Source organism: Bos taurus, chromosome 5 (assembly GCF_002263795.3).
Source record: "Bos taurus isolate L1 Dominette 01449 registration number 42190680 breed Hereford chromosome 5, ARS-UCD2.0, whole genome shotgun sequence".
Lineage (NCBI taxonomy): Eukaryota > Metazoa > Chordata > Mammalia > Artiodactyla > Bovidae > Bos > Bos taurus.
The window spans coordinates 64,212,679-64,237,056 of NC_037332.1; the positions used below are offsets into that span (position 1 = coordinate 64,212,679).

The window sequence follows — 24,378 nt, forward strand, 5'->3', positions numbered from 1 at the left end:
TCTCTTTTGCAAGCCCTTTTACAAAACAAAAAACAACAATAAAAAACTTACTTTAGTGGATTTAAGACTTTCAAAATAAAGAGACTTGTTATTAGTAACTTATGAAAGACTACCTCTCTCAAAACCATGTTTTATTAGAAAGAACAACTAAAATAGGTATTCTGAAGGCTGACACGTTCAGTTGGGACAAAGAGCAAACATATCAACTACATATATTTCAACTGTACCCATTTAATAGTTTACAATACTTTGTTGCAACAATAATGATAAGATACTGGGTAAAAGTATGGAAATCTAGGTGTGAGTCCTTTTTAAAAATTTATTGTACTGTGTCGAGTCTTAGTTGCAGCACATCAGATCTTCTGGCACACCATGCAGCCCATAGGCTTAGTTCCTCCAAGGCATGTGGGATCCTAGTTCCCCGACAAGGGATTGAACCCCCATCCCCTAAATTGCAAGGTGGATTCTCAACCACTGACCCACCAGGGAAGTTCCCAGGTCTGAGTCTTGAAGCCATTAGTTAACTGTGGAAACTTTGCAAGTTATCTAACTTTTCTGAGTCTCAGTTTCCTTGTCTATAAAGTAAATAGTCTAAACTAAAGTAAAGTAGATGTTCCCAGACTTGGCTGATTTTTGTTTTAACATAAAGTCTCCTTTTTTAGGGGATTTCCTGGCAGTTCAGTGGTCAGAACTCAGAACTTTTACTGCCATGAAAGTGAAAGTCGCTCAGTTGCGTCCGACTTTTTGCATGGATAGTCCATGGAATTCTCCAGGCCAAAATACTGGAGTAGGTAGACATTCTCTTCTCCAGGGAATCTTCCCAACTCAGGGATCGAACCCAGGTCTCCTGCACTGCAGGTGGATTCTTTATCAGCTGAGTCACCAGGTAAGCCATGACCCAGCTTCAATCCCTGGTAGGGGAACTAAGATCCCACAAGATACACAGTACAGCCAAAAAAATTTCCTTTTTTAAAATTCAAAACTTAGTAATTATTGTTTTGTAATAATGTTTAAAATATCTGGCTAAACACAAAAGATATTTCTAACTAAAGATATTTCAAACTAAAAGATATCTCAAACTAAAGATATTTCTATTTTCACCTAACATTTTTTGTTAAATATGTTATTCATAGAAGAGTATATAAATGCACGTGAACCATTTAAAGTATTTGGGAGACAAATGCAAGAAAAAGAAGAGACATAAACCCTATTTTCCTTTTTAGAAAATTAATAGATGTCTGTAAAACTGAAAAAGCATGAAGCAGCAGTATAAGCATGACATTTAGAGACATGAGATACATTTATAAAATACATGAGTTACAATATAGAGAATTGTAAATGGTTGTCTTTGGAGAGGGGTAAATGCATGAGACGGAGAAGGCAATGGCACCCCACTCCAGTACTCTTGCCTGGAAAGTCCCATGGACGGAGGAGCCTGGTGGGCTGCAGTCCATGGGGTCGCGAAGAGTCAGACACGACTGAAGCGACTTAGCAGCAGCAAATGCATGAGAGGAGAAGGGTAGGAAACTTATTTTTTGGTGAGAAAATCTGTAGCACTACTTTAATATTTTATATTATGTATATGTATAACAAAGATAAAAATAAAAATGTTTTTAAAAGTACATAAGAGTGCCATCTTTCTTTCCCTTACCATGTCTTATTTATTTATCCTTTTGAGTCTGTTTCCCCAACTATAAAATGAAAGGTCTACCCTCACTTTACAGGTCTATTGTTAAATTACAGATAACAAATATAAAATGCATTAACAAGTTACTTGGCCCAGAGAAAGGCCCAACAAATGAAAATTACCTTTATAAGCATCTTCACTGATAAATTATATCCATCTTTAGTTAGGAATTTCTTTTGTTTTTGTTTAGTCACTAAACTGTGTCTGATTCTTTGTAATCCCATGGATTGCAGCTCGTCAGGCTTCCTGTTCTTCACTATCTCCCGGAGTTTGCTCAAACTCATGTCCACTGAATTGGTGATGCTATCTAACCATCACATCCTCTGTTATCCCCTTCTCCTGCTGCCTTCAATCGTTCCCAGTATCAGGGTCTTTCAAATGTGTCAGCTCTTTGTATCAGGTGGCCAAAGGATTGAAGCTTCAGCTTCAGCATCAGTCCTTCCAATGAATATTCAAGGTTGACGTACTTTAGGATTGACTGGTTTGATCTCCTTGCTGTCCAACAGACTCTTGAGAGTTCTCCAGCACCACAATTTGAAAGCATCAAGGCTTCAGCACTCAGCCTTCCTTATGGTCTGACTCTTACATCCATACATGACTACTGGAAAAACCATAGCTTTGACTGTACAGACCTTTGTCAGCCAGGTGATGTCTCCGCTTTTCAATACATTATTTAGGTTTGTCATGGATTTCCTTGAAGCAAGTGTCCTTTAAATGGCTTGAGTCACCATCCACAGTGATTTTGGAGCCTAAGAAAATGAAATCTGTCAGTTTCCACTTTCCCCCCATCTATTTGCCATGAAGTTATGGGACCTGATGCCATGATCTTTGGTTTTTGAATGTCGAGTTTTATTTTTTTTTTTCAGGTGTGCAACTCAAAATATTTTAATAAATGTATAGTTTTGTGCAAACCACAAAAATACAATTTTAGAATATATTTGTGACCTCAAAAAAGGAAAGTTATGTTTACATGAGTTTTAAGCCAGTGTTTTCACTCCTCTTTCACCTTCATCAAGAGGCTCTTTAGTTCCTCTTCACTTTCTGCCATTAGGGTGCTGTCATGTGCGTATCTGAGGTTACTGATATTAATGCTTCTTGACCTGCATACAGGTTTCTCCAGAGACAGGTAAGGTATCCTATATCCTCATGGGAAAATGATGAGACAAGTTTTTCTTTTTCACTCATAACAGGTAAAAATCAAATTTCTGTTGGCTCCTCTTTTTCAGCCTGTCCTCTAAATAGTTCCTCTTCTCTTCTCATTTGCACCCTTTCTTTGGGCACCATGCATTTCTCTTCTCACACTCATCCTAGTTATTGTTGATAACTTTTGCTCCTCCAGTGTGCAAATCATGCTTGTTTTGCTTCTGTCATGGTTTGACCACACGCATTATAGTATGTAACCATTATGAATTGTGATTGTATCTCTCCTAATTGCCCTGGGCATGGGGCTTTTCTTCCCACTGTTAAGTGGCATTATAAGCACAAAACCACAAGTAGATGAAGTATTGCGGAAGGAAGGACAAATTCCTCGATGGCTAATAAAAAAACCCGCCTGCAGTGCAGAAGATTTGGGTTCGATCTCTGGGTTGGGAAGTTTCCCTAAATGAGACAATGGCAACCTACTCCAGTATTCTTGCCTGGAGAATCCCATGGACAGAGGAGCTTGGTGGGGCTACAGTCTATGTGTCGCAAAGAGTTGGACACAACTGAGCAATTGAACATACAGAGCATTTACAGAGCCATGAAACTATTCTGTATAATACTATAATGGTGGAACAGTCATCAGACATTTGTCAAAACCCACATCATAATATACACCACCAAGAGTGAACACTAATGTAAATCATGGGCTTTGAGTGATAATGATATGTCAGTGTAAGTGCATGGATTATAGCAAACAACCACTCCGGTGTAGGGTGTTGATAGTGGGGGAGGCTGTGTATATATGGGAATTCCCTGTACTTTCTGTTCAATTTTTCTGTGAACCTAACAATATTATAAAAAAGCAAAGTCTATTTTAAAAAGTCAGTTCTTCCTTAAAAGTTCTGAAACGAACTAGTGGAAACTGAAATTACCTTTTGAAAGTGGGAGAACAGGTTTGTCAACTGTGATGCTTACAGGTAAAGCCAGAGTCCCTCTCATTGTGTCAATAAGTTCCTCAATTCTTTCCTCACCAATCTCTTGTGCTAGAGGATTTGAAATCATTTCCTCTTCTGGTCAGTTGAAAGAAACAATATGTGAATTTCTGTATTATATATAGGACCAATATTTCAAATATGCACTTAAATTTACTTATTAAAACTTACTTATACATTTCCTATTTTCAAAAAGATGTCAGGCAGCTTACAGTAAAAGATACAAGTGAAGAAGTGAAGTTGCTCAGTCGTGTCCAACTCTTTGCGACCCCATGGACTGTAGCCTATCAGGCTCCTCTGTCTATGGGGTTTTCTAGGCAAGAGTGCTGGAGTGGATTGCCATTTCCTTCTCCAGGGGATCTTCCCAACCCAGGAATCGAACCAGGGTCTCTCGCATTGCGGGCAGACACTTTACCATCTGAGCCACCAGGGAAGCCCAAAAGATACAAGTAATAAATTTATTAGATAATAGAATATCACCAAAAGAGCATGTTAGGATTGTAAATAAACAGAAAAGTATATATGTTAATTCTAAGGTTATCATGGTTTCTATAACAAAGAAGACTTTTGCTCTAGTATCCGTAACTTTGACTTTATCTACTTTGGTTAAGTCACTTTTCAAAAACTAGGAAGCACACAATTCATCAGAGGAGATAAAGTTTTTCCTGGTATAAATTCTGAAGTATTTATGTGATCATTTCCTCATAACTGTTTTAGAGCAAATGCAGAAATAGATTAATTTATATATGGCTATTTCTTTTATTAATTTCTGAAAAAACTTGAAAGTAGAATATTTAAGGTTCGCTCAATGAAGACTGTTCTGCCAGCATCTAAACACAAAATACTACAGTATCTTGGATAACGCTAACCTTATATGTTTCTTTGCTTTTATTTCATCAGTTAACCCAGTCTCAGAATTCTTTTTTATTTTGCAAAAAACATAAGATGATTTATTGCCTAGAAACCTGTAGAGTCTATTGTTTGAATCTTCAAATTCCAATTCCTTTTCATTTTTGAATAGCTTCGTTCCTACTGGTTCAAATACTTTATGATTCATTAGAACTTGGCAAAGACAAACTCCTTTAAGACGAGAGATGTCATTACTACTTAGGCACATATTTTGCATAAGATGACTTAATACTGCATTGACAGCATAGGAACCGGTAAAAGTCTTTTATGTTTGTAAATGCTGCTTCCTTCTTTTTATTTCCACTTGAGTCTGAAGGGAGTAAAAAATACCATCCCATAGCTGAGTAGCTTGAAAGGGACCAGAGCATCATGAAAAAAAATTTAAACATATGTTTCTAGCAAGTTTAGATTACACAAAAATATATACGTTTTTTTGCAACCTTATGCTTTTTTATGTCATATCAGCTGCCAATGCCTTTCTTAAGTTTTTTCTCGCGTCTTATGGAAACTATAATAGGTTTACTAAGGTTGCACATGTTCACCTCCCAATAAAATCAGAGTAAACCTAGGAATTTGCTCTACTGATAAAATATATACTATTATGTGAATGTAGTCTTGAAGAATATTAATTTAGGATACATTCAAAAGGAATGCACACACTTACTGAAATCTTGCTTATTACAGAGCTGTGGCTTCATCAGACTCTGTTTTTATTTCTTCTTTTTGACTTTTGAACAATGACAACCTTTGCATGAAAGAAATCTAGGGCAAGGAGCTGAAAAAACTGATTTATCTGTCAGTTGTTCTTGTTGAAAAAGAAAACTTAGAAATAATGAAAACCTGAAGACAGTAAAATGTCCAGCACATGGGGAATAGTTAAATAGATTATAGTATAGCTTTATTACAGATTATTAAAAACCCATTAGGAAGAATGACATTTATAGCATGAAGGATTTCATTAAGTAGTAAAAACAGAGTTGGGCGGAACAATTTGTATACTATTAATATCATCCTAGTTATGCAAAAATAAATTCCCAACCTATACACAAATATACGAAAACAGAAAGAAAGGTCTGGAAGGATAAAATTCAAACTAACCTTTGGGAAATTGACATAATGAAAGCATGTTCACTTTTCAGCATACATATTTCTGATTTTTATAATGTATATATATAAACTTTTTCAATTAATTGGAGACAATAAAATTTAGATATAATTTACATTTCACAAAATTCACTCTTTTAAAGTGTACAATTCAATGACTCTTCATTCACAACTCTGTGCAGCCATCTCTTTCATCTAACTCCAGACCATTTCATCACTTCAAAAAGAAGACTTTATACAGTTAGCAGTCACTCTTCATTCCCTCCTACCCCAGTGAATTTTTAATAAAAATTTTTTAGTAAGGGAATAAATTGAAACATCTAGAATGTTGTTTCTAGATTTTTGTTGTTAGAATCCAAGAATTTAAGTCTTTCTTCCTTTGCCTATGAATAACTGGAAGTTCAATTCAGTTCAGTGGCTCAGTCGTGTCTGACTCTTTGCGACCCCATGGACCCCAGAACGCCAGGCCTCCCTGTCCATCACCAACTCCCGGAGTGTACCCAAACTCATGTCCATTGAGTCGGTGATGCCATCCAACCATCTCAGCCTCTTTCGTCCTTTTCTCCTCTTGCCTTCAATCTTTCCCAGCATCAGAGTCTTTTCAAATGAGTCAGCTCTTCGCATCAGGTGGCCAAAGTATTGGAGTTTCAGCTTCAGTATCAGTCCTTCCAATGAACATTCAGGACTGATTTCCTTTAGGATGGACTGGTTGGATCTCCTTGCAGTCCAAGGGACTCTCAAGAATCTTCTCCAACACCACAGTTCAAAAGCATCAGTTCTTTGGCGCTCAGCTTTCTTTATAGTCCAACTCTCACATCCATACATGACTACTGGAAAAACCATAGCTTTGACTAAACAGACCTTTGTTGGCAAAGTAATGTCTCTGCTTTTTAATATGCTGTCTAGGTTGGTCATAACTTTCTTCCAAGGAGTAAGTAATAGGAAAATGGGTGCCAATTTTACATAATGGTGTGATGTTTAGAGCAAAGAAACAGTCACCTTCAAACGCTTTCTGTAGCAGAAGCTGTCTATCCTTGAACTATTACAGCGCGAGACCTTGTGGACAGTGCGTAGACAGGAGCAGGGGGTGGAGGGCAGAGTGGAAAGGGGAAGGTTTGAGGAGTAGAAGCAAGTAGGGTCGAAGTTAGGGTAGGGTGGGGTAGATAAGCCTAGGAGTCTATGAGCGCTGGAGACAGAGTTATTTTCCACGGACCATCTGCCTCGCTAAGCGTCATTAAACGAGTAGGCCAGGTTAAAGAAATAGTCCTCGAGCTCAAGGACTTGCAGCATTGGCATCATCTTATGAACGTCTTAGAAACATAGACCATCAGACCGAACTCTTGAATCCACGCTGCATTTTAATAACATCCCCAAATCATGTGTTCATGTTAAAGTCTGAGAAGCACTGCTTTCCAGGACTCCCCAAGAAGCGCAGCTTCTGAAAAGACCCAGAGGCGGTCCTCAGTCAGACTGAGAGGACAGGTGGGCGGGGAAAGGGGCGGATCCAGGAAAGGGGCGAGCCCCAGAGGCCTGAGCTCAAAGTCCAAACCTTCGCTCTCCTCAGCTGTCCCCCTCTTTAGGGCACATTTGGCTAGGCTCTAAAGGGCTACCTGTCCTTCTTTTCCTGGAGCCTCTACGGCTCACGAAGCTCGATCCGTTCCACCCAGGGTCGGGAAGCTGGATCTGGCAGTCAAGGCAAGGCTACGGAACCGCGGAGTCAAATGAACTGCCCTAACCTTGTCCACCGGGCTCCGCCTCCGGCCCGTGGCCCCGCCCCCACTTGGCTCTCTTCGGGGGGGAGGTCAAAGACGTCCTGGTCCCGCCCCTTCCGAACAAGCCGGAAGTGACGTCATGCCAGGACCGACTGGTCTTTCGGTCTTCTTCCCCCTCCTTAACTCTTCCTCCCCACTCCCGCCCCTCCCCTCCCCTTTCCCCTCCTCCGGTTCCAGCCTTTGAGGCCGCACGAGTGTAGGAGGCTATGGAGTAAGCCGGCGGCAGCGGCCAGGCGCCGAGGCTGAGCAGGAGCAGCCGAGAGGCGTTTGGGGGGCGGGGTGGGGAAGAGCCCCAGGGCCGCCCCTCCTGAGGGAGAAGGGGAAGAGGTGAGTGACCGCCCATGGGCACCGAACGACCTCCTTCACCGATCGCGCACCCGCCCGGGCTCCCCAGGCAGAGAGAAGGAATGGGGAAGGACCCGCGCCCGGGGTAGGCCTCCCAAGGTCCCAGGGGCTGGCGACTGTTGCCTGGTGACGGGCCTCCTGGCTGCAGGTGGGGCCAGCTGGGCGGTAGGCGCCCTCGCGCGAAGCCGGGCTAGGGGAGCGGGAAGCTGCGGGGAGCGGATCCGGGAGGCCCGAGTCTCCCAAAGAGGCCTGGAAGCGACTGGAGACCCCGGGCTGGAGCCATCTGCTGGAGGGAGAGCCCCGTGCTCAGGCTCAGGAGCTCGGGTTTCCGCGGTGGAGATCTTGGTTCCCTTTTGGGAAATAGGACACTACTCCGGGACTGGGTGAGAAGAGCTCCCCTCAGTGTTGAGGTGCGCCTCTGATAACCTGGGTTACCATCTGAGGCCGTCCGGCCCAGCGTCCTTTTCTGACAGGAGCTTTAGTTCTGGAATGGAAGGTTATTGTTTGTGAGGTGGGTGGGGCAGGTGTTTTGTTAAATACCCTCTCCGAGGCTCCTGCTCTCCTGTTTTTCTAAGTGGGAGAGAAAGGATGGAAGAAGGTTGAGACCCATGAAGCTTGCAAAAACTTGGTATCCGACAGAGTACATACCTGTGGTCAGTAATTAAGGGAACCAGTGTTGTCAAGTCAGCTCCCCTAACAGTCTTCCTGAGGCTCCAGTCTCAAGCGACTTAAAAGCACCAAGTCAGTAGTGACACAGTTTTAAGTTGCAAACTAGTATTTTTATAGATCAAGGTCTGGAGTCAAAAAATTTACAAGTTGGATTCTATGAGTAAGAAGTTTCGTAAGTCGCATTCGCAAGCCTTTTCATTCTGGAATATTAATATGGTTTAAGGTTAATGCTCCAAACCAGCCTGTCACAATAAAACCCCCTTCATGTTTATGTTCTGGTAACAGATTGAAAGTCACGTGGTTGAAGCTTCCTTTTGGACTTTACAGGTTATTTTTTCCTTTGTTTGGCTTTTTATCTTTTTTTTTTCCATTTTAATACTAATTTTTTTAAGTTTTAAAATAATTTATCAGCTGAGTGTATAAGTAGAATTCTTGAGACACTATTAAACTGTAGTCATGAAAGACAATTTTGAGGGAGTGTTTAAAGGAAAGAACCTAAAGGAAAGTAAGGACCTTCATTCTGTTCAGATCCATTTTACACACATGCAGAAACCTATTCTGTTCTGTCTGATATCCAAAAACATCCAGTAAAATAAAACACTCAGTAAAATACAAGCGCAATGTACACTGAAATGTTTCTATAAAAACCAATCCCATAATTAGGAGTAACTACTCATACTCACATGTTTGAAAGTCATGACTTATCTCCCAAGAAAAATAGGTCCTCTTACTGTGTTTGACTCAAGTGACTAGTTTTCATCATCCTTTCTATAGGAGTTCAAGTTTGACAACTTCCTGTCTCATATCAGTCTCTCCTGGAGTCTTATTTGATTATCTGTTGAGTCTACTCCTGGTCTTTACACTAGTGGTCTTTCCAACCACTATCATTTCTCATTTGAATTATTTATGGTCTCCTAATTAGGGTCTTCCCAGGTGGCCCTACGGAGAAGACAATGGCAACCCACTCCAGTGCTCTTGCCTGGAAAATCCCATGGACGGAGGAGCCTGGTAGGCTGCAGTCTATGGGGTCACTAGGATTGCACACGGCTGATCGACTTCACTTTAACTTTCATGCATTGGAGAAGGAAATGGAGACCCACTCCAGTATTCTTGCCTGGAGAATCCCAGGGATGGGGGAGCCTGGTGGGCTGCCGTCTATGGGGTCGCACAGAGTCTGACACGACTGAAGCAACTTAGCAGCAGCAGCAGGTGGCCCTAGCGGTAAAGAACCCGCCTGCCACTGCAGGAGACATAAGAGACACAGGTTTGATCCCTGGATCGGGAAGATCCCTGGAGTAGGAAATGGCAACCCACTCCAGTATTCTTGCTTAGAGAATTCCATGGATAGAGGAGCCTGGCAGGCTACAGTCCATAGGGTCACAAAGGGCAGGCACGACTGAAGCGACTTAGCACACACAGAGCACACAATTAGGGTCTACCTGCATTTACTGTTGGCTTCTTCTATAGTTTTGCGCACAAAGACTGAGTGATTTTTCAAAATGCAGATCTGATCACATAATCTTCATGTTTGAAACTCTTCACTTTTTTTAAGAGAAACTAAAATCCTTAACAGGTTGTTTGGGCAGCTCTTAATTGCCTTTGCAACCTCATCTCCACAGCGCCTTCTGGCCTCCTCTTCTTCTCCTGGTCACTTTGTTCTTTCTGTTCTGCTTCAGGTGTATGGCATTTGATTATGATGCTTCCTTTGCCTGAAAATGCTCTTCCTTTCCTTTTCATCCAGTTAACGCCTGCTCTTCATTCAGCTTGCATCAGGGAAGGCTTTCCTAATTAGGATACATTCCCCTGATGATATGTTCTCATGACGCCATTGCAGAATTGCCATACTGATTAATACTTGTTAAATTAATGAGATTTCCCTCATGTCTTGATACTGTGTAAGTGCAAACATTTATTAATGTTTGTTAAATGTATGAATTTATTGACTTCTTATGAAATGTGCCAGGAATTGTTCTCAGTATTTTGTGTGCATCATTGTCTTTAATCCTCACAACAGTTACTTGAGGCATGGGTGACAGTTTCCCTTTTTTAAAGACTGAAAATAGTGTTAGGGAGGCTAGTTGGTGGTTATAGTGCTTTTATGAAACCTGGCATTTGAACCCAGGTTTTGCTGCCAGTGAAGACTATACTTAATCATGTAATTCTCATACTGCTCGTCGTAATCACCTGGGAAGCTGCTCAAAATACGAATGTCTTGACTGCACATTTATGGATTCTGACTCCAGAGGCTTGAGATGGTAGCTTGGCATTTGTATGTTTTAACAAATTGTATCCAACTTTTTGCAACCCCGTGGACTGTAGCACCCCAGGCTTCCTTGTCCTTCACTATCTCCTGGAGTTTGCTGAAATTCATGTCGGTTGAGTAGGTGATGCTGTCTAACCATCTAATCCTCTGCCGCCCTCTTTTCCTTTTGCCTTCAGTCTTCCCAGCATCAGAGTCTTTTCCAATGAGTCGGCTCTTCCCATCAGATGGCCAGAATATTGGAGCTTCAGTTTCAGCATCAGTCCTTCCAATGAATATTCAGGCCTGATTTCCTTTAGGATTGACTGGTTTGATCTCTTTACAGTCCAGGGGACTCTCAAGAGTCTTCTCCAACACCACAGTTTAGACATTCACCAGAATTTAAAGATCATTGCTTTGAAGTTTGAAAACCATTTTTTTCGACAACACTTCTGTGCTGTATGAGTTTCGGTTTTCACGCATTTCAGTTTTACTGCACTGTATTTCAGATTTTAGGTCTTGCACCCCACTCCAGTACTCTTGCCTGGAAAATCCCATGGACGGAGGAGCCTGGTGGGCTGCAGTCCATGGGGTCACTAGGAGTTGGACATGACTGAGCGACTTCGTTTTCACTTTTCACTTTCATGCATTGGAGAAGGAAATGGCAACCCACTCCAGTGTTCTTGCCTGGAGAATCCCAGGGATGGGGGAGCCTGGTGGGCTGCCATCTATGGGATCGCACAGAGTCAGACATGACTGAAGTGACTTAGCAGCAGCAGCAAGGAATAATCACAGTCCTAAGGAAATAAGCTTAGTTATCATTTTGTCTAATTTCCTAGTTAGTTATTCTTTTTCTTCTGGCTAGAGTTGCTGAATTAAAAGTAGAGAAGTCACTTCGCTGACAGAGGTCCTTATGGTCAAAGCTGTGGTTTTTCCAGTATTCATCTATGGATGTGAGCATTGGACCATAAAGAAGGCTGAGCGCTGAAGAATTGATGCTTTTGAACTGTGGTGCTGGAGAAGACTCTTGAGAGTCCCTTGAACAGCAAGGAGATCAAATCAGCCAATCCTAAAGGAAATCAACTAAATAAACTAAATATTCATTGGAAGGACTGATGCTGAAGCTGAAGCTCCAGTACTTTGGCCACCTAATGCGAAGAGCCGACTCACTAGAAAAGACCCTGATCCTGGAAAAGATTGAGGGCAAGAGGAGAAGGGGACAACAGAGGATGAGATGGTTGGATGGCATTGACTCAATGGGCATGAGTTTGAGCAAACTCTGGGAGATAGTTAAGGACAGGGAAGCCTGGCTTGCTGCAGTTCGTGGGGTCACAAAGAGTCAGACACAACTTAGCGACTGAACAACAGAGTTGCTGAACAGTGAGACACTGCCAGCCCAGTGCTGTTTCTTTTTTTTTTTTTAATTATAATAATTTCTAAGCATCTGGTTGACTTTCTGTAGTAAAAACTGTACTTAGTTCATGGGCTGAAAGTGCCTTCTAAAGAGTTGGATGTAATTTTTCCTCAAATTTTACTTATTGTTCAAATTAGTTATTTGATACTTTAGCATATGTTGCCTTATAACCTCACATTCTGCTTTTAAAATCTTACTGTATACAAACTTAATGATGAAAACAGTGTTTTACTTCTTGTTTCTCCTACTGTGCCTAGCCTGGTGTTTTTCACCTCTTTACCCAGTAATTTATTGAGTGATGTGTGTTTCACTTTACATTGCTAAGTCTTCTTAGTTTTTTGTTTCTTAAATCAGGGATGTCTCTTGAAATAATTGGTTCTAGCTCAACTTATGATAAACATATACTGTTTGTAGTTATAAAAAGAATGATTGTGTTCAGCTGATACAATCTTTGTTTCCCAAGTAAAACTAAACATGGTTTCTGTATAGGCCAAAGAATGTTTTTAACCATTTTTTAAAAACTTTAGTAATCTGTAAGCACCCCCTACAAAAAAAAAAGTATTTCAAAATTTCTGTGGTTGGTTTACTTCTCTACCTCTTGCCACTTTGATGGTAAGCTCTTTCATGGCTTATTTTTTCTTCTTTTTTTCCGCAGTTTCTTATGTGGTGTCAGGTACATAGTGGGTGCTCAATAAATATTAAATAGTTCACCAGATGAATTTTCATGTCTGTTTCTACCTTGGGTACACCAGTGTTGACTCTGTTTGGCTAATGGATAGGCAACTCAAATTTGAATATCAACTCTGAAAATATCCTCTGATTTGATACTCAGACTATTTACAGTTTTCAAATCACATCATATATAGTCTTCCTCCCCTTCATGTCTTGGCACATGTCTTGGTCCTTTCTGGAAACTCCTTCACTTTTCTCCTACTTGAAAAACACTTCTTTTCTTTTTTTCTTTTCAATTTTTTTTACTGATTTACAAACTCTTCATTTTTGAGCCCATCTTCATGTTCCCAAAGCATGTTACATTCATACTCTAGTTAACTGGTATAAGTCTTTGCAGGTCAGAGTGTGCTACTCAACTGAGTCCCTAAATAGCAGAAATGTTTCCATTTACATCTGTATTCCCAACATATGACAAGTGCATGGCATGTAATACATAGCTTAGGCAGAGTTAGAGGAAAGGATATGTAGGTTTTAAATCGGATTTTAATGTCTCTTGCACCTTCCCATCAAAATCAGTAGCAGATGTTCATAGAAAACAACTTGGCATGGCAATAAATGTTTTCATAATTCCAGTAGCAACATTTTCCAACTGCTTTCAGAAATGCAGTATTAAATAGAAAAAGGAAAGTGAATTTTTATTTCTATTTACAGACAGTTCAAATCTTTAACAGAAGAAAGTAAGTTATATCTAAATAAATATAATTTAATTGACTGAGAAAATAGGACACAAACTAATGCTACCTTTGTCCAGTGGCCTTCTAGATATTTTTGCTTGTGTATTCTCTAATTTTGTAAGACATTGTGCTTTTTGTGCTTTAAGTTGATAGCATCAGAATTTTTTTTTGTCAAGGGTTTAGATAGTTACAAAGTTTCTAATTTCTAGATTATGTTTTATTTTTATCAGAACCTTGGAGTTTTTGCTTATTAATTGAAATAAGCTTGTTCTGTACACTCCTGTAATAACTATCTTGTTTCTTAATTGTAGTTCTGTGACAGATAAGGCATAGGATTTTGCCGTTAAGAACTAAAGCACAAGCCCCTTCAGAATTTCTTACCAAACTTCTTTTTGCTTTACTCTTAAGAGACTTTCAGGATTAATGTATTCTAGAACTGCATTTTCCCTTTTGGCATGCCTGCTAAGGTTTTGTATACCCAGAGAAATGCCCTATAATACGACTGGGATTTGGTCAAGTGGGAGAAAATTGTGAAAAAGAGTTGGTTAGGAAAATTTGCAAGACACACACTTGTTCTCAGGCAAATCAATTTTAGGAAAGAACACACATGGCTTCCCTGGTGGCTCACTGGTAGAGTCTGCCTGCCAGTGCGGGAGACGGGGTTTCAATCACTGAACTGAAAAGATCCCCTGGAGAAGGAAATGGCAACCCACTCCAGTATTCTTGTCTGGGAAATCCCACGGACAGAGAAGCCTGACGGGGTCCATGGAGTTGCAAAAGAGTGGAACAGGACTTAGCATCTAAACAACCACCACACGCCATGAGTGATAGGCCTTTGGACCTCTTTCTGTGCGGTAGACCCTTAAACAATCCAGTGAAGCCTATGGACCTGTTCTCAGAGTAACATTTTCGCAGCTTGTCAGTTTCTTTTTACAAAAGCCTTTTGGGATTCTGATTGGATTACATTGTGTCTATAGATTGATGGGGAAAATTGACAATATCTTAACAATATTGTACAAAGAACAATATTGTCTGTACAACTTTTTCCATTTAAGTCTTCAATTTTTCACAGAAAATTTTATTTTCATTATGCAAGTCTTTGTGTCTTTGTATCTTTTTTAAGTCCTTGTATCTTGTTAAATTTATCCATAAGTATTTTGTGTCCTTGAGATGCTATTTTTTCCATTTGCTGTATTTATTTGCATCAGTGTTTGCCTTTTAAGTTTTTTACTTTTTTTTTTAGTTCCTTAATTTTTTTAATTGAAGTAGGTTTGATTTACAATGTTCAGTTTCAAGCATACACCAAAGTGATTCTGTTATGCATACATACATACGTATATGTATTTTCTTTTCCAGGTCATTTTCGATTATAAATTACTACAAGATACTTTCTCATAGGCCTAGGCTCCCATGAAATCACTGCTTTTACCCTTGGTTCCAGTGCTTGTGAGATTTTTGTGTGCATCCTTTAAGAGTGAAGTCTGTGGAACTCCCATGGCTAAGCCCAGCTGGCCTTCAAGGCCAAATGTTCTGGGAGTTCCTCCTCCCAGTGTGCTAGAGCTCTGGGCTGGGGAGCCTGATGTGGGGCTCAGAACTCACTCCTGTGAGAGAACCTCTGTAATAAAATTTTTCTCTAGTTTGTGGGGAAATATCTTGTATCCTGGGGGAGTATGAGATTTGATTATATCGTGAGTCCACTCCTCTTACCTGTCTTGTGGTTCTGTCTTTATGTCCTTAGTTGTAGAGGATCTTTTCTGGTAGATTTCAGTCCTTTTCAGTGGATTGTTTTGATTTTGATGTGCTCAAGAGAGGAGATGAGCTTAGGTTCCTTCTATTCCACCATCTTGGCCATTCCTCCCTTCAAAATGGTAATTTTGAAATTTCCATGTTCAGTTGTCTGTTTCTAAAATATAAAAGTAGTCTTTTTTAAAAAGTATTTTCATATTCTGCCTTCATGCTAACTTACATATTAATTCCAGTAGCTGTTTTTATGGATTACTTCTGACTTTCTGTGTATATGATCATGTTAATGAGAATAAAGAATTTTACTTATTCTCTTCCTTCCCGTAGATATTCAGAGATACCATTTATCAGGTTGAGGAAGCTCCTTTCTGTTCTTAGTTTGCTGAGAGTTTTTATACTGAATGAGTATTGACTTTTGTCAAAAAAATTTTTTCTGCCTTAACCTAGTTATTGTTGTTCAGTAGCTCAGTTGGGTCCGAATGTTTACAACCCCATGGACTACAGCTCGCCAGGCTTCTGTGCCTTCACTATCTCACCGAGTTTGTTCAAACTCATGTCCATTGAGTCGATGATGCCGTCCAACTATCTCATCCTTTGTTGCCCCCTTCTCCTGCCCTCAGTCTTTCCCAGCATCAGGGTCTTTTCCAGAGAGTCTGCTCTTCGCAAATGGTGGCTGAAGTACTGGAGCTTTCAGCTTTAGCTTCAATCCTTCCAATGAATATTAAGGGTTGATTTCCTTTAGGATTAACTGGTTTGATCTCCTTGCAGTCCAAGGGACTCTTAAGAGTCTTCTCCAGCACCACAGTTGGAAAGCATCAATTCTTTAGTGCTCAGCCTTCTTTATGGTCCACCTCTCACATCCACAAACGACTACTGGAAAACCATAATTTTGACTATATGGAGCTTTGTCGACATAGTGATGTCTCTGCTTTTTAATATGCTGTCTAGGTTTGTCATAACTTTTCTTCCAAGGATCGAATGTCTTTTAATTTCTTGGCTGCAGTCACCCCATACTCAGCAGTCAACCCATCTAAGCCTGGAGGTCTGTTTGTGGTAAGAGTTGTAGTTATGAAATGCATTTCTTTTACTGGGTTGGCCAGAAAGGTCATTCGGGTTTTTTCTGTAACATCTTACAGGAACTATAGGGTTATTTTGACTTTCTCTTCAGTTATGGTAGTTGTACCTTCCAAAGAATTTTTTCATTTTATCCAAGTTGTTGAATTAATTGGCTGGCATAAGATTGTCCATAATATAATACCTGATTGATTCAGAATTTATAGAATCTGTAAGGGATTAGCATCTGCAGGATTTCCTCTATTTACAATACTGGTCATTTGTGTTTTTAAAAGTTTAATGTAGTTAGAGATTTATCTTAAAAAAAGTATGTGGCTTCATTGTTTTTCTTTTTCATTTCTCTTATTAAATTAAATTCAGTCTATTCCATTTAAGTCTATTCTTTATTTTCTTCTTTCTACTTTTAAAATTTATTTTGAGTTTAATTTTCTTCTTTTTTCTAACTTCCTAAGTTGGAAGCTTATGCCATTGATTTTGAAATTTTTTCCCCTAATATAAACATTTAAAGCTATGAATTTCCTACAAGGCATGCTTTGCCTACATACCACAGATTTCTCAATTTTGTTCATTTCCAGATACTTTAAATTTTTTTCTGTGATTTCTTTTTTAACCCTTGAATATTTAGAAGTGTTGTTTAATTTCCAGGTATTTGCATTTTTCTAGATGTTTATTTATCACTGACTTCTAGCTTAATTTCATTGTCCTTGTTGAGCATATTTTATATTATTCCAGTAGTTGCACTCATTTTGAGACTTGTTTTATGGTCCAGCATATAGTCTATCTTAGTGAATATACCATGTACATATGAAAACAAAATTAATTCTGCTTTTGTTGAGTGGAGTGTTTTAGGTTACTTGATTTGTTTTTGTTAAGTCGCTAAGTCGTGTCCTGCTCTTTTGTGACCCCATGGACTATAGCCCACCAGGCTCCTGTGTCCATGGGATTTCCCAGGCAAGAATACTGTAATGGGTTGCCATTTTCTTTCTCCAAGCGATCTTCCCAACCCAGGGACTGAACCCACATCTCCAGTGTTCAGGACTTCTACGTCCTTACTGATTTTCTGTCTTTTTGGTCTTTCTGTCCATCAGCCACTAAGAACGGATCTATGAAGTCTCCAGATACACTTGAAGATTTGTCTGTTTCTTCCTTCAGTTCTATTAGTTTTTGCTGCATTTATTTTGAAGCTCTCTTAGTTCAGTATGTACACATTTAGGATTGTTATATCTTCTTGAGAATTGACAACTTTGTCACTGTAAAGTGTCCCTCTTTGTCTTGAAGCCTGTTCTGTCTGTTATTAATATAGCCACTCCAGCTCGATATATTTTCACATTTTTAAACTTAGTTGCAGCATGTGGGATCCAGTTCCCTGACCAGTGTAAGCCCAAGTCTTAACCAGGGAACCACCAGGGAAGTACCCATTTTTAAACTTCTAAATCATCCTATAAAGTGGGTTTCTTGTAAACAGTGTATAATTGAGTCTTGCTTTTTTAATATAGTTTGATAGTCTCAGTCATTTAACAGGGCCTTAAATCATTTACATCTAATGTAGTTATTTATATGGTTGGATTTAACTCTATCTTGTTCAGTTCAGTTCAGTAGCTCAGTCGTGTCCGACTCTTTGTGAGCCCATGAACTGCAGCACACCAGGCCTCCCTGTCCATCACCAACTCCCGGAGTTTACCCAAACTCACGTCCATCGAGTCGGTGATGCCATCCAGCCATCTCATCCATTGTAATCCCCTTCTCCTCCTGCCCCCAATCCCTCCCAGCATCAGAGTCTTTTCCAATGAGTCAACTCTTCGCATCAGGTGGCCAAAGTACTGGAGTTTCAGCTTTAGCATCAGTCCTTCCAAAGAATACCCAGGACTGATCTCCTTTAGAATGGACTGGTTGGATCTCCTTGCAGTGCAAGGGACTCTCAAGACAGCACCACAGTTCAAAAGCATCAATTCTTCGGTGCTCAGCTTTCTTCACAATCCAATCCCACATCCATACATGATGACTGGGAAAACCATAGCCTTGACTAGACAGACCTTTGTTGCCAAAATAATGTCTCTGCTTTTGAATATGCTGTCTAGGTTGCTCGTAACTTTCCTTCCAAGGAGTAAGTGTCTTTTAATTTCATGGCTGCAATGACCATCTACAGTGATTTTGGAGCCCCAAAAAATAAAGTCTGACACTGTTTTCCCATCTATCTGCCATGAAGTAATGGGACCAGATGCCATGATCTTCGTTTTCTGAATGTTGAGCTTTAAGCCAACTTTTTCACTCTCCTCTTTCACTTTCATCAAGAGGCTTTTGAGTTCCTCTTCACTGTCTGCCATAAGGGTGGTGTCATCTGCATATCTGAGGTTATTGATATTTCTCCCAGCAATCTTGATTCCAGCTTGGGCTTCATCCAGCCCAGCGTTTCTCATGATGTACTCTGCATATAAGTTAAATAAGAAGGGTAACAATATACAGCCTTGATGTACTCCTTTTCCTATTTGGAACCAGTCTGTTGTTCCATGTCCAATTCTAACTGTTGCTTCCTGACCTGCATACAGGTTTCTCAAGAGGCAGGTCAGGTGGTCTGGTATTCCCATCTCTTTCAGAATTTTCCACAGTTTATCGTGGTCCACACAGTCAAAGGCTTTGGCATAGTCAATAAAGCAGAAATAGATGTTTTTCTGGAACTTTCTTGCTTTTTCCATGATCCAGCAGATGTTGGCAATTTGATCTCTGGTTCCTCTGCCTTTTCTAAAACCAGCTTGAACATCTGGAAGTTCACGGTTCACGTCTATCTTGTTACTTACTTTCTGTTTTTCACATTTGTTCTTTGTTTTTTTTCCTTTTCCTATTTTTTAAAAAATTAACGCAGTTTACTTAAGGGTTCCATTTTATTTCCACTATTGGCTGTTTAGGTTTGTCTCTTTATTATTTTAGGTATTGCTCTAGGGTCTGTAATATGTCTTTAATGTGCCGCAGTCTAACTTCAAATGATATTATACTACCTCACATATAAGAATATTTCAATATACTTTCACTTCCCCTCTCTTATCCTTGGTTTGTCTTGTCATATTTTTACTTTTACATATAAGCGCAATACATTTTTGCCATTTTTTCTTTAAATGATTAGCTATCTTTTAGAGATAATGTAAGATTAGTTTTTTATATACCTGAATAATTTTTACTTTTAGAGTCCTCCATTCCTTTTGTAGATTCAGATTTCCAGCTGGTATAGTTTGGTATAACAGTAGAGCCTTTCAGGTTTTGTATAGTTATTTTTACTGAGAAGAAAGATTCAGACCCTCTGTACCACTTCAAGTCTTAAAGGGTCTTATAATATGCACCATTATTATATGGTGCATATTGACGTTAGTGTCAAGTGTGACTGTGTCTTTTCCCTTATTAGTCTGTGACAGTTAAGGTTGAAGCACAGTTTGGCTCCTAGACTCAAGTATATTGGGTTCTCTGAAGGCAAAACTAACATATACCTTTGTCTCTATAGGATTGTTTTGCTTATTGTTTGGGGTATATTAAACTTTCAAAATAGGTAATGAATAAGTGCTTAAAAAGTAAGAAGCAATGATCACTGCTGTCCTATACTTCTATGTTTCTAGGTAACTATAACTACCCAGAACTGCAGCCATGGAGTCCATGCTAAATAAGTTGAAGAGTACTGTTACAAAAGTAACAGCTGACGTCACTAGTGCTGTGATGGGAAATCCTGTCACTAGAGAATTTGATGTTGGTCGACACATTGCCAGTGGTGGCAATGGGCTAGCTTGGAAGATTTTTAATGGCACAAAAAAGTCAACAAAGCAGGTAAGTTTTAATTTAGAGTTCAGCTGGAAAAAAAAACACACATGCTAATAATGACCATACTGTGCACGTACGCATTTTTATTTTAAGAAATGCTGAAAGTAATCGGTTCTTTAGTTGTCGTTTCATTCATCTAAGGAAGTCATAGAAAAACAAGTGCTTTTAAACATGCCCTTGAATGTCCTAGTTACAAACACATTATTTGATGTATCAACTCATCTTGTGATTTAATTTTGTTTACTTAATAACAAACATATCAGTTGAGCAAATGAGTGTATTAGATATTTACAAAATGTTTTAGAATAAAAATTCCCATGTTCCTTTTATCTTTATCAATAAGTTATGACATACTACTCAGTTAAACTTGTCTAATGTTAGGTGCACTCTTTTTTTAAGCACTCTTACTTCCCTCTTTTCTTCTACAGTCTTCCAGAAAATAGACTTCTGTAATATTTTTTCATGTTTATTAACCTGATAGTTTTTACCATCAAAGGGCGATACATTTGTGGGATATAATCAGTAGTATGTTTTGGGGTATATTGATTTAAAAGTTATTTGGAGACTGTTCTTTTGGTGAAGAGTAGTTTGAGTTGTATTTTTATTAATTTAAGAAACCAACAGATAGTTCTGAGAAACATGGAGGATTGTTAAAATTTACTAATCACTTTCTTTTGAAATTGCTGAAGAATTTGAAAATCTCCAGGTTTAAAACCAGTGTGGAAATACATTCTTTAAAAAGAAAAATTAGTTTCCAAAAGTACTTCATTTCCCTATATGTGAAACATATAGACTTTAAGACATGTGGGGTTTATTACACATATTTTCCAATGAGTATCAAAATTGTATAATTGTGGGTATACATTATGACTTTTCCAAAATCAGATTATTCCCAAGTAAGTATATTAAAGACTGAATTGGCTTTGGTTATCCTTTTATGAAGGAGGAGTCTTGGTCCTGTGATAGATTGCTGGTATGTGGTTTGTACCTGACCTTAAATCTTGTTTTTATTCCCATTTGATTGGAAGTCCTTAAGTCCAAAGTTGATCTGTACCTTAGATATTGATTGGTCATTTTTGAACATTGTTTTCACTTTCACCAGCAGCTCATCCAAAAAATAATGGTTCCTTTAAGTATTGACTACTTAGAAAGCTATGAATGAAATCATGAAGTTATGTAAATGACCAACCTCCAATGCCAGTACAAACTGCTTTTATAATCAGTTATATAAAGGAAAAGTGAAAGACTCCCACATTTACTAAATTTTGCATTGTTTATTAAGAATGCAATAACATAATAGTGTCTTTGTCCTTAATCAAAAGTGTTCAGGGTATTTCTGTTTATATCATTAGTTCATATGCTGAAACCCTCTGTTACTATTGGTGCTTCTGTTGTTGACATAGAATGTGAGAACCAGGCACAAATAATAGATGATTGCTTAGATATTGCACGTTAATGTAGCATTTCTCAGCAGCTGACTTTCAGAACTGAGTTCTCTTATGAAACTATACTGTACTCCTTTTTTTTTCTGACAAAATTATTGCTTTGAGGGAAAAAGTAGTTTGAGACTATATCATTGCTCTCTGTGGATATGATTTTGAATTTTCTTTCTTTGCCTCTTTCAAACCTCAGAGGTTAGAACTCTGAGTATCCTGTCTGGAATGCTGACTGGTTGCTTAAGGAAGAGCTGAGTGTCTAACCAGCTTGGCACTGAAGCCTCATTTGAATTTCTCCCTTAATTGAAAAATGTTAATTCTTTTTTCAGTAGCCTCATATTTATTAAAAGAGAATCAGAGAAAACAGATAATCTAGAGCTGTACTTAATACAGTACTGGTAGCCATACAGTACGTATGGCTTTTTCAGTTAATTAAAATTAAGATTAAATTTAGTTTTTCTGTTGTTGCACTGATCACATTTCAAATGCTGCATAGCCACATGTGGCTAGTATTACCATATCGGACAATGCAGGTATAGAACTTTCTGTCATCGCAGAAAGTTCTGTGCTGATTTTAGAGAAACTGGGAGAAAAATAATGGAAAAGGATACTCTTCTTTCTCCTTTACTTCCCTCTTAAGTGACATTGAGGCTGAAGGAATCTTGCCTACCCTCTCAGGTTTTTTTACTTAGCATATAGTGTACTTGATTGTAGTTGCGTTTATAGCAGAATGAAAGTGAAGTGAAAGTGTTAGTCATTCAGTCGTGTCCAACTTTTGTGACTCCATGGACTGTAGTCTGCAAGGCTTTTCTGTCCATGGGATTCTCCAGGCAAGAATACTGGAGTGGGTAGCCATTGCCTTCTCTGGGGGATCTTCCTGACTCAGGGATTGAACCTGGACCTCCCACATTGCAGACAGATTCTTTACCATCTGAGCCCCCAGGGCAGCCCTTATAGCACAATATATTATCTTAAATTTGACTTCGAGGTAAACATTAGGTAAGATACTTTGGGCTAGGAGATTCTTATATCTGGTTTTAATAGTTAAAAATAGGAAAGTGTTTTCTCTTGTTACATGGCAGTGAAATAAATACTGCTGCTGCTAAGTTACTTCAGTCGTGTCCAACTCTGTGTGACCCCATGGACGGCAGCTACCAGGCTCCTCCGTCCATGGGATTTTCCAGGCAAGAGTACTGGAGTGGGGTGCCATTGCCTATGATATTCAAACTATTGCGTTTAAAGTTTACATCTTGCTCTTTCCTCCATTTCACATTTTACTGTTTTTTACATGATTTTCAAAAAGTATCATAATTTCACTTGTATTAAAAAAAAACCCACAAAAAATACAGCAGTATTTCCAAGTAAAAAGAATCCTTATAATAGTATTTTCAGGGTTTGTATACATAGCCCTTTGAGGGATATCTATGTATTTTTTCCTAGGATTGGTTATTTCAAGTTCACATTCAGATCAGTCGCTCAGTCGTGTCCGACTCTTTGTAACCCCATGAATCGCAGCACGCCAGGCCTCCCTGTCCCATCACCAACTCCTGAAGTTCACTCAGACTCACGTCCATCGAGTCAGTGATGCCATCCAGCCATCTCATCCTCTGTCGTCCCCTTCTCCTCTTGCCCCCAATCCCTCCCAGCATCAGAGTCTTTTCCAATGAGTCAACTCTTCCCATGAGGTGGCCAAAGTACTATAGTTTCAGCTTTAGCATCATTCCTTCCAAAGAAATCCCAGGGCTGATCTCCTTCAGAATGGACTGGTTGGATCTCCTTGCAGTCCAAGGGACTCTCAAGAGTCTTCTCCAACACCACAGTTCAAAAGCATCAATTCTTCGGCGCTCAGCCTTCTTCACAGCCCAACTCTCACATCCATACATGACCACAGGAAAAACCATAGCCTTGACTAGATGAACCTTTGTTGGCAAAGTAATGTCTCTGCTTTTCCACATGCTATCTAGGTTGGTCGTAACTTGTCTTCCAAGGAGTAAGCGTCTTTTAATTTCATGGCTGCAGTCACCATCTGTAGTGATTTTGGAGCCCAGAAAAATAAAGTCTGACACTGTTTCCACTGTTTCCCCATCTATTTCCCATGAAGTGGTGGGACCAGATGCCATGATCTTCGTTTTCTGAATGTTGAGCTTTAAGTCAACTTTTTCACTCTCCTCTTTCATTTTCATCAGGAGGCTTTTGAGTTCCTCTTCACTGTCTGCCATAAGGGTGGTGTCATCTACATATCTGAGGTTATTGATATTTCTCCCGGCAATCTTGATTCCAGCTTGGGCTTCTTCCAGTCCAGCGTTTCTCATGATGTACTCTGCATATAAGTTAAATAAACAGGGTGACAATATACAGCCTTGACGTACTCCTTTTCCTATTTGGAACCAGTCTGTTGTTCCATGTCCAATTCTAACTTGCTTCCTGACCTGCATACAGATTTCTTAAGAGGCAGGTCAGGTGGTCTGCTATTCCCATCTCTTTCAGAATTTTCCACAGTTTATTGTGATCCACACAGTCAAAGGCTTTGGCATAGTCAATAAAGCAGAAATAGATGTTTTTCTGAAACTCTTGCTTTTTCCATGATCCAGCAGATGTTGGCAATTTGATCTCTGGTTCCTCTGCCTTTTCTAAAACCAGCTTG

General features: G+C 39.4%; 1 protein-coding gene across 3 annotated transcripts in view; it reads left to right on the forward strand.

Moving 5' to 3' along the window:
• The first annotated feature begins 7,674 nt into the window (after positions 1–7,674).
• The window catches only part of SCYL2 (SCY1 like pseudokinase 2), a 57,238-nt gene continuing 40,534 nt past the window's right edge, over positions 7,675–24,378 (forward strand). For 2 of the 3 annotated variants that reach the window (XM_024992299.2, XM_024992298.2), the window contains exons 1-2: positions 7,675–7,934; positions 20,100–20,304. In XM_024992299.2, the coding sequence (XP_024848067.1) occupies positions 20,128–20,304 (177 nt within the window). In that variant the 5' untranslated portion in view covers positions 7,675–7,934; positions 20,100–20,127. The remainder of the gene's footprint in view (positions 7,935–20,099; positions 20,305–24,378) is intronic. The other variant, NM_001102529.1, reaches the window with a different exon arrangement.